The sequence below is a fragment of the Trifolium pratense genome, linkage group LG4 (genome assembly GCF_020283565.1).
Source record: "Trifolium pratense cultivar HEN17-A07 linkage group LG4, ARS_RC_1.1, whole genome shotgun sequence".
NCBI classification, from domain to species: Eukaryota; Viridiplantae; Streptophyta; class Magnoliopsida; order Fabales; family Fabaceae; genus Trifolium; species Trifolium pratense.
Window position 1 is genome coordinate 569,501 of NC_060062.1, and position 10,486 is coordinate 579,986.

General features: G+C 34.6%; 2 protein-coding genes across 14 annotated transcripts; one reads left to right on the forward strand and one right to left on the reverse strand.

The window, feature by feature from the left end:
• On the reverse strand, positions 1–3,345 carry LOC123921912 (cytochrome b561 and DOMON domain-containing protein At3g25290-like). Its single transcript, XM_045974633.1, has 3 exons — positions 2,560–3,345; positions 1,109–1,366; positions 1–573 (listed from the first exon to the last, which is right to left on the reverse strand). The coding sequence occupies exons 1-3, from the start codon at positions 3,226–3,228 to the stop codon at positions 286–288; spliced, it is 1,215 nt and encodes a 404-aa protein (XP_045830589.1). The 5' UTR covers positions 3,229–3,345; the 3' UTR covers positions 1–285.
• A 1,709-nt stretch (positions 3,346–5,054) lies between these two features.
• Positions 5,055–10,486, forward strand: LOC123920903 (protein suppressor of white apricot). Of its 13 annotated transcripts, XM_045973236.1 has the most exons (5): positions 5,074–5,514; positions 6,904–7,055; positions 7,545–8,348; positions 8,871–10,095; positions 10,138–10,486. In XM_045973236.1, exons 1-5 carry the CDS (start codon positions 5,247–5,249, stop codon positions 10,404–10,406), a joined length of 2,718 nt encoding a protein of 905 aa, XP_045829192.1. In that variant the 5' UTR covers positions 5,074–5,246; the 3' UTR covers positions 10,407–10,486. The 13 variants fall into 13 exon arrangements, with proteins under 13 accessions (XP_045829191.1, XP_045829192.1, XP_045829194.1 ...); XM_045973235.1 differs by having other exon boundaries at positions 5,055–5,514; positions 8,871–10,486; XM_045973237.1 differs by lacking the exon at positions 5,074–5,514 and adding an exon at positions 5,612–6,767 and having other exon boundaries at positions 8,871–10,486.

Below are 10,486 nucleotides of genomic sequence, written 5' to 3' on the forward strand. Positions count from 1 at the left end.
TGATAAACACAAATCATGCATTCATTAATCCTATTAGTGTTGAACATGAGGGGTGTATTAGAAAAAACTCGAGTCTCACATATAATAAAGATAATATAAAAACTTAAAATAGTTTCATAAAGATTGACACTCTCACCTTATATATTAAACTATCGAAAATTATACATGAAAAAAATATGCCAAAAATAAAGAACACATTTTATTGAAGCCAACATATAGTGATCCTCACATGGTTGGCCAATGTGTTTACTCCTTTTGATTTTGATTGCTGACATTGATCTCCAACTAATCTTTATTTTGCTGATTTGCCCTATTATTATTGTGGTTGTGCCATTTCACCATGATAAATTTAATCCATGTGAAAATCTCCAAAGTAAATGCAAAGGCACCCAAACATATAAGAATTCCAATGTAACTCCATCTCCAACTTTCACCTCCATGCAAAATGTTAATTCCTTTAAATATGTTTATGAATATGATAGCTAGTAATCCATATCCAAGAAAATGATGATACATGTTCCAATATTTCCGGTAATCATCTGTTGCCTTTGGTTTTAGCCTAAAAGCCAACATCTGAAAATATAGCAAAATTCCAATCTTCCATTATATAAACATATAGTAATGGGTGTGTAAAAAAAAATAGTAATAAGACACGGACATCAGACACGACATGAACACAACATTGACACCTATAATAATCTGAGAAAATGACGTAATTTAATGTAATTAATTATAAGTGTCGGTGGCGTGTCAGTATTTGACACTGATGCGTGTCCGACACCGGGATACGTCTAATCCGAAAAGTGTACGTGCTTCAATAATATATAGTAATATACTAATGAATTATTAATTTTTTTTTCTCTTTCTAAACAACCCCTATAATTTGGGTGGTATATATCCAACTACTAATGAGAACAAGCCATATGCATGTAAAATAAAAATTGGTTACAAGTTAATTGTAGATATCATATGTAAATTTACTTTCATTTGTTGTTGGATAAATACCTCAAATTTGCATGTAATATTTTTGTTTTTCAAACCTTTCAACATTGAAATTATCCATAGGAGATGATTTATAAAGAGAAAAAGATGAACATGAAAATAATACCTGGATTGTACTAAAAGTGAAAATAAGAATGCCAAAGTCTCTATGAGCGTGGAAGATGTAGTACTTAGAAGAGTGTCCAATAACCAAACCAATAACCCAACCAGCAGTACCAACGAGAAAACCAGTTAATTGGCAACCAATATGCACATAAAACCACCATGGGTCACGTTTGAAAGGATACACTCTAAAGTATCTTGGGACTATTACTCCAATTGGTAACAATGTTCCCCACCCTATAATGTTTAGAACTCCATGTACCTAAATTTCAATACATAACAAGACTTTATCAATAAATTAATCACAATTCACAATCAATTTGACGATTATATTTGATTGACAGTGTGAAATAATTTTGCATAAATAATGTATATGAATTAAATCTCACGAACCACAATCTATATAAATAAATATTGTATCTCTAATGACACAACACACAAGAAGGTTAATCTTGTTTATTACACATTGTTAGAAAAGAATGCGCTATGTCCCGTGAGCATATTAATTCAGTTGGTAGTGTTGAATGTGAAGTTGTGTTGTTGGAGATTGTTTGAAGTCTCACATTGCTTAGATTCCCGGAATGTGAAGTGTATAAATATGTGAGGGCAACCCCATCCTTTGAGCTAGCTTTTGGGGATGAGATCAAAACATATTTAACAGGTAGGTACATTACATATAATATGCAAGATCAGAGTCTAAACTCTGGTACTCCCACTTATTTATCTTTTAAAAAGTGAATTTTTATCCATTAAACTACTTAACAAAAATGCACTATACATTTCTTTGATAAGTTAGTTAATACTTAAGGTTCATATAAACATAATAAAGTTATAGAGATGCAAGATGTGACAGAAACAGAAACTGAACCAAAAGTAATACAGAATGTAAACTTTTTTATTTTTGGGAAAAAAACAAAAAAAAAAAACAGAATGTAAAGTGTAAACTAGTACTAGGTACTTCCGTACTTACCTGTTTAACATTTTCTACTCTATTGCTTCACTACAATGCAATGTCACAACTATCATTGTTAGCTAACAGTGAATATACAATATGACTATATACCACTAATCATTCATATGTGATATATGAGATTTGATTAGTTAATACTTAATAATCATGGAGAAGTTAAACCAAAAAAATTAATGAAAAATTTGAACAGATTAACTATAACTTATACCAGAAACTATTGCTTTAAAACTCAATCTTACATGATTCTTTTCATTTTCTTATAGAAATTCATGCAAAGAGACTTCATCTGAAAAACCAATTTACTGGAAAACACATGTCTATTGAGTCCATAGTTTTAAATTATGGTCCACAACTGCAATTATGACAGCAATATAAAGGATTTTGAGTTTCCAGAATAGCATCACATTTTTTTCCACAATCTAAAAAATCTCAACCATGACTGAGTAATTAACATAATAGTAGAAAAGAAAAGAAAGACATGTTACCGTTCGAAGAAAACTTCGGTACTGTCCCATGCTCGCACCACGGGGAGAAGTCAAGTCTATAGTCTCAGTACTATCTACATTGTGAAGAGTTGTTGGATGATTCAAAGGTCTTCCATCAATAACATTTCCAATTTGCCAAACATGGTTCAACCTTGATATGTTATATTTATCAGAAGGCAGAACCAATCTAGCATATATAGTATAAAAATCTGACCCTTGATTTTGAATCACCATATGTGACACATTAAGTCCCGAATCATTGGTAGGTAAAAGACTACAACCACCTTTAGTTTCTTTAGTAATATCATAAGTGGCCACTGTCAAATGTGAATTAGCCGTAGCAAAATCATGGCTTTTAATTCCTATGATTGCTTTTGTTCCAATCATTTCAGCCCTTTTTCCTGGATTCACCCCCCATGCTATCCACCCTTGTCTTGAATAAAAACATGCACCAAATAAGATTTCAAGTGTGGTTGTTGAATTTGTGATGTTGTAATAGTTCCAACCGAATTCGGCTCCTAGAGTTCGTAATGTTTTGCATTTTGTTATGTTTCTTTGTTTGATGAGTTTCGTGAATCTTTCGGTGCATGGTTCAGAAGCTATGACATCAATATTTGCAAAGAAGAAAATGACTAATATCATAATGGTTATTAAGGTAGTAGATGACATGATTTTTTGGTTCTTTGTGTTATTCTTTTCTCTTTTGGTTATTTATGGTAAGGAATATGTTATATAGAGAAAACAATATAGAATTGTTAACTGTTTTGTTTCTTCTTTATTTTTGTCAGTAGTTTAGTGGTAGAGTTTCATCTTTTAAAGGTGAATAAATGGAATGTCTGAGGCTCGAATCCTGACTCCTGTATATAAAATGCGATATCTCTACCATCTAAGCTAAGCTGATTAGGACAACTCTTTTGTTGCTATCAGATACTAAAGTGTTTGTTACAATACATTAAAGCTAATAATGCCATGTCATGTTATGTTTTGTTGCTTTCTATATGTTTCTCTTTTTCAGAATAGATTTGGCTTATACTTGTTTGTGAGGGTAAGAATTTTAGAAACTTCACATTCACAATAACATTTACTTAAATGTTGTTTTACAAATTTACTCAGCACTTTCTGTTCTGAATTTGTACTGTAATGTGTTTTATTAGATGCATTTCTTTAGAAGTTGTATAAAATAGCACATAGTGTAGAAACCAAGTTTTGATGAGAGCTCGTGTATCATGCAGCATCAATGTTGATTTGCTTTTGAAAAGATATATAAAATGATTACAAGAGTACTATAAAGTATGCTTACGTGAGATGCAAGAAATCGCTTTCCCCTTTTATGCTTGAGAGAGAGACCCCAAACAGTCAAGTTTTTGCTGCTTATTATTTGATCTCATTCATATTCCTTACTTTAGGCAGACACTAATTATGTTTCATTTAAAGTACAATTGGTTTTTTTTCAAATGGCAGGCGCAACCTCAAAATTCACACATACGATTTGGAGATTTCGAGTTCAAACCGAATAATCATAAAAGAAACATTCAACTTAACGATCTTGACAATGTCGGTTGAGTTTGAGCTAGTTCTTGAGAACCAAGTTTTTGACACCTTAGACACTTCACATTGAATTTCAACATTCTTATTAAAACTTATGTATATTGGGTTTACTTCATTGCTACAAAATCAACTTGTAAAGTAAGAGATGTCATTTCTAATAAACTTATTTCGGGTCGTATCTTTATTTTATGTGAGGCTTGTGTTTTTTTTTTCAACTATCTCTCACATCTAACATTATTAAACTTTGTGGGTGAATATAATGATAATGGATGACATAAATTCATGCGTACAAAATAAACTTGTAAAGTGAGGGATTCAATGTCTTTCAATGTCTTTGTTGGGGGCTGGCTAGGGAAAAAGCTGGATATTTTCTGTTACACAAATATAGAGGTGTGTGATTATGTTCCATTCCATGTGGAAAAAAAGACTGTATCATTGGCTAATTAATAGATAGGATATTAATCATCTAAGTTTTTAAAGAAGAGCTTCATCTAAAGTTTGGAATATAACATACTTGGTATGACAATAGAAAATGGTATAAATTTATAAAAATAATTTCAAATATATTATTCATTTGAATTTAATGGATATACAATAACAACATAGATTAATTTTACACCGATATTCAATAAAAATCGAGCATTCCTCCATATCATATAATTAAAATGAGATATGATGAGGTGATTTAACAGAATATATGGTTGCTATTGGATGACAATCTAAAATTATTTTACACCTTCGGTAAATTAAAGGGTGAGAATTTGAGTGTCTCGGGTTCGAACCCGTACTCTTTCGCATATAATGCGATATCCCTACCAACTGAGCTAAGCTCAAGGGGACTCCACTTTAAAGAAAAATGATCCACTTTTATAGGGTTGGATCAGTTAAATGAATGGGCCAAAGGCCCAAAACTACCTTAAAAAGATATAAGCCCAGCCCTTACAGGTAGGTACGCTGACACAACAAGGGACAGTAATAGATTCATTCATCCCAAATTTTAATTCCTACGCACATTCCTATCGAAAAATACAATCCTATATTCAATTTTTCAGATTAGTTTTTCGACTTTTTGTGGAATTGTAGATTCATTCATCAAATTGAATTTTTCATCATCAAACCAATCAAACGGTCAATATTCAATGGATCTGGAGGTGGTTGGCCGCCACGCGATGCTGTTCGACGACGACGGCATGGCGGCGTTCGTCAACTCACCGGAAGCTCTCATTGATTGGAATTCTCTCTCAATTGATCGTTACGACGTTCGACATCTTCTCTCCGGTCCAATTCCTCCCCGCCTCAAACGCCGTCCTCATCCTCCTTCTTCAATCGAAGCTGACCTTGATCATCAACGTTATCTCGATCTTCCTTCATCTCCTCCTCATGAACAATCTCATGAACAATCACAAGGTAACCTAATTTCTCTTCTTCTAGCTTCTTATTCCTTTCTTTTATATTTTGTTTATTCGCTTTTATTTTATTTCAAGTTTTTTTTGTTATTGTTGGATTGTATTTGTTTATTTGAGTTGATAGAGGTTTTGTTTTCGATCGAAAGTATATAGGAAGGTTGAGTTCATAATTTGAAAATTTTGTTATTGTTGAAGGTTAGTTATAATTAGTTCATTACATTGGAGATAGTAAATTCTGATTAATAAGGTTAGAGGAATTTAGATGAAAATTTTAGGAAAAGCTATTAAATTTTTATAATGAAATTTTGGTTTTTGATAGCACTTGTGAATAAGGCATTAAGGATTGGTTGGAGTATTGTAGTGCTTCTTTGTGAGTTGTAGCTGGAATAGTTGAATGCTTGTTATTATTGGATGAAAGGATTGCATGAGCATATTCTAGTCTGTAGATTAATCTTAGATTTATCCGATGTTGTTAAATAGTGGCCATTAGCACTATTGCATGGTGGAATTTGAGTAAATCAACGTTGTTCTGCGATAAGCTATTTAGGGTCTGTTTGGATAAACAATTATTTGAAGCTTATAGCATTGGTGGCACTTATCATGAAATGATAATCACTTATGTATAAGCTTACATAAGCAATTTGTATAGCATAAGATAAAATAAAGATAACTTATTTCTCTGTATGTTATGAAAAATTTTGTTAGTATTGAAGGTTGATTAATCGATTAAATGAAATATATTCTGAAAATTTTATTTTATGCTTGGATGAAAGGATTGTATGTACATATTCTGGTGCATTGTAAAATAGCGGCTATAGTAGTGCTACAGTACTGGTGCATAGCGGAATTTCAACACAACACTGAATTTATCCTCTTCATTGTTACACTGAATTATATTAATTTTTTAAATATATTGTAATTTGTCTTAAATATTGTGTTAATGAATCATGAGTAATTCTCTAGTATTTTTTTTCTTTAAAAACAAACTAACATGGACAAGTCTTTTCAATTGGTTCTCATTTTTTGGACAAATCGATATATTTGCTTTAGATGTGTCATTTAGTTGAGGGCTTGAGGTAACTAGGTAATCGGTGCAATGTTGACTGTTAAGTTAGATTTTTTTATTGTGGATGTTGGGACAACTTTTTACAACTTCCACCTTAGACTATGTTGAGTTTTTCCGTTTGTACAACAACAATATCTACATTTGCAGGATGCAATCTAATATGCTACGGTTCCTGTGTCAGACTTCAAGTAAGGATGTTTATCACTGGCTTCCATTTTTTTAGTTTCGTTGGTGTCAGTGCTATTACTGTTTTAGGTGTATGATATTATTGCAGTTGAGAATTATATGTGGTTCTGATGATGCCGCCTTTCTGTGTATGTTTAGATAATGATTCAGGCGCAGTGAATTCATCTGGCTATCGTGCTGTTGCATTTTCATATGCAAATTCTAGTGTGTCCACTGAGACAAAGGACACCGATACTGAATCCAGTTTTCGTCCCAACTTTCCAGTACCAGAAAGCTTACTTAATAATCTGGTGAGTAACATCTGTCTGAAGATATACTCCGATCATGTGATTTTCATATGTTTTATTTGACCCTCTCATTGTTTAACCAATGTGACTAGGTGATAACTGTCTAGGGTACATATGTTATTCTAAGGCTTATGATGTCTAAGTTTCAGATGCTTGGAGCATAAACGAAGTTCTTGTGACTCAAGGTAGCCATTCACAGGCACCTTTTTTCCTTTTGATTTCATGAGAAGGGGCCGTGCAGGTGGGATTAGGATGGTAGAAAACGTTGATTCTTTACCTCTTGAGAAAAAATGGGCTGAAACATGTCTTCATAAAGCTCTATTTCTTGATCTTTATGATTATTCAAGTATATATGAGGTTGTCTTGTGTTTGTTTAATAAGATCTTTATGTATTCATATATACTGCCTGGCAAGACCTTTTTTAAAATTAGAGTTATGCTAATTTGAAACTCACATTTATTGACAAAAGCCAATTTTGTTTTTCTTTTTCAGCCTCCCAACGAGAAGCTACATCAGATTATTTCAAGGACTGCAATGTTTGTCAGCAAAAATGGTAGCCAATCAGAAATTATTCTGAGGGTGAAACAAGGAGATAATCCAACATTTGGATTCCTGATGCCTGATCATCATCTTCATCCGTATTTTAGGTTTCTTGTTGATCATCAAGAACTTTTGAAAGTTGACAAAGTTAATGTACATTCAGCATTGGACAAGAATAGAAGCCAGGGGCTTGATCAAACAGGTGGTGCATTGTCTTTGCTTGGATCTGTCTATGGAGATGGAGAGGATGAGGATGGTACAACTGAAAAGACTAGTGACCTTGAGAAACACACACATGTGGGAGCTGTTGATGCTGCTACTACTTATGCATCTCCAGGGACGGAACAAGCAGAAGCATCTTCAGATGCAGCCAAGAAGGTTGGAAGCATTTCCAAAAACCAAATACCTTTGAAAGAAAAAGTTGCTGTTATAAAGCGGAATCAGTCTATCAGTAATGTTAAGACAGCAACTTCAGCTAGGGCAAAAACAGGAGATACCTCAGATTCGGGGTCTAATGGTGCAAATAAATTACAGACTTCTGTTCCCAGTACAGCTAAGATTGAACTACCTGTTGTTGAACCTCCATCTGACATAAAGATAGTTATTGAGAAGATGGTTGAGTTCATCGTAAAGAATGGCAGGCATTTTGAAGCTGTTCTTACTGAACAGGATCGTGCTCATGGAAGGTTCCCATTTCTTCTGCCTTCTAATGGATATCATACTTACTATCTGAAAGTTCTTCAAAATGCTGAAGAGGTGTGTTTCTCATAATCATTAAATTTTCCAATTGCAATTCATCTGTTTCTATGACTCAAATCATGCTCCGATAAGTGAGAAATTAGTTGCACTTTACTACCTTGTAGAACATGATTCAAGGTCACCATGATTGATGCCTCGCATGCTACCCCTTCCCTCTTATTATGTGGTTATTTTCATCTGTCATCACATTCCGTGTTAATCTGTGGAAGAAATGCATGCTTTCAATACTATATTCAATACTTCACAAATCACAGTATATAAAATATTTTGTGCTAGTACATAATTGTGACTGGCTAATTGGCTATGAATAATCAAAGCAATAATGGTCTTTTCTATTCATCTTTGCTTTGTAAAATGTTCCTTCTGGCTAATTCAAATATTAGTAATTATTTTATTTGGGTTCAGGAGGCTTTTTGTGCAATTAGTTCATCTTAAGAATTTTGGGTAGACTTTCATTTGATGAATTTTAAGGTTTGTTAAATTTGATTTTGATCTAATGATCTTTTCAATTGCTTACAGTCTAAGTTACCAGGCAAGGGCAACCAGAAGCACAATCCAGTGGGTCGTGCCGGGGATAATACCACTGCTGTACATGAAGAAAAGGACAATCTTTCTTTTGGATCTATGGGTTCTGACCTGCCAAATGACATGGACCGGAAAGAGAAATTCAAGATGATTATTGGCAATTTAAAGAAGGATGGTCAAGATCCAACTCCCAAAGACAGCCAATCTCAAACTACAGTTAGCATCCATGCGGCGGCAGCCGCAGCTATTCTTCAGGCAGCTACTAGGGGTATTAAAAGGCCCAATTTAGAAATTTATAGTAAGACGTCAAGTGGTAATGGTCAAGGCTTTGGAAGTGATGGTGGGAATTTGTCTAGCTCTGGGAGTTTGCCGTCATCTCAACTGAAGGGTTTTGTTCCACATCGCAATCTGAATGCAGAGATTAGTGCTTCTGCTCCAGTTGCCAAGGCTATTGCAGAAAAAGTGGCTATTGCAGCAGCAGGTGAGGCGGACTCCTCTGAAGCACATATGACTAAAGAGCAAAAGCTGAAAGCAGAGAGATTGAAACGAGCAAAGATGTTTGCAGCCATGATAAAAAGTGGAGTTGGAGCATTTAAAAGTGAACCGCCAAGAGCTTTATCTCTTGAGCCGCCAGGCTCTGGACTTTCAGGTTCAGATGCTGAGATTGGAAATCTTGTGGGAAAAGAAAGGGAAGGAAGTTCTGTTCCATTCAACGCTGAAAACTCAGATAAAAGTCACAAGTCTGAGGAAAAGCTTTCTGATGATAATTCAGAGAGAAGTCACAAGTCTGAGGAGAAACTTGCTCTTGACAAAAATGAAAGGCGATCAAAAAGAAAGTACCGTTCAAGGTCCAGTAGACATGAAGAGGGGGAAGAGGAGGAGGAGCAGGTGGAGGAAGAAGAAGAAAATAAAGAGATAAGGGGTCACAGACGATCAAGAAAAAAGCATCGATCACATCGATCTTCACACAGAAGTCGGGATAGGGATGCAGAGAGAGATATGGACAGAAACAGGCGGAAGCACAGGAGAAGAGATTCCTCCTCCAAAGACAAGTATTCTTATAGGGAGAGTAAGCATGATAGCTCCTCCGATGAGGATCATCAACACTTGAGGCATCATCGTAAATATGATAGCTCCTCTGATGAAAAGCACCGCTCTTCTCGACGACGTCGTGGAGAGAGTAAGTTGTCAGACCAAGAGCATAGACATTCTCGCAGACATTATAGTTCATCTGATGATGAGCATAGACATTCTCGTAGACATTATAGTTCATCTGATGATGAGCATAGGCACCGAAGCAGAAAGACAAAGCATAAGAGCAGGTCTCATACTGAAAGAGACGCAGAGTTGGAGGAGGGAGAGATAGTGAAATCAGACAAGTCACAAGTAAGCGAGCTTGGGCGGGCTAGCAGGGAGGCTTCGGCCGAGTTATTGAAGTCTACAAGTGTACCATCTCAATCACCTGAAGTAACTAATGTTTCTGATGAGCTTAGAGCCAAAATTAGAGCCATGTTGATGGAAAATTTGTAAAAGAAAACTTGGGTTCATTAATGTATTGTTAATCCTTGTTAAATCATATTTCCACAAAGACAGAAATCATTTGGATTTGA

Excerpts from the sequence above, each read along its gene's own strand:
- LOC123920903 (XM_045973235.1), top strand. The coding sequence starts at position 5,247 with ATGGATCTGGAGGTGGTTGGCCGCCACGCGATGCTGTTCGACGACGAC. Across the intron at positions 5,515-6,903 it reads ATCTCATGAACAATCACAAG|ATAATGATTCAGGCGCAGTG; the intron begins GTAACCTAATTT and ends GTGTATGTTTAG. Across the intron at positions 7,056-7,544 it reads AAAGCTTACTTAATAATCTG|CCTCCCAACGAGAAGCTACA; the intron begins GTGAGTAACATC and ends TTTCTTTTTCAG.
- LOC123921912 (XM_045974633.1), bottom strand. The coding sequence starts at position 3,228 with ATGTCATCTACTACCTTAATAACCATTATGATATTAGTCATTTTCTTC. Across the intron at positions 1,367-2,559 it reads ACCGAAGTTTTCTTCGAACG|GTACATGGAGTTCTAAACAT; the intron begins GTAACATGTCTT and ends ATTGAAATTTAG. Across the intron at positions 574-1,108 it reads TCACTTTTAGTACAATCCAG|ATGTTGGCTTTTAGGCTAAA; the intron begins GTATTATTTTCA and ends CTATATTTTCAG.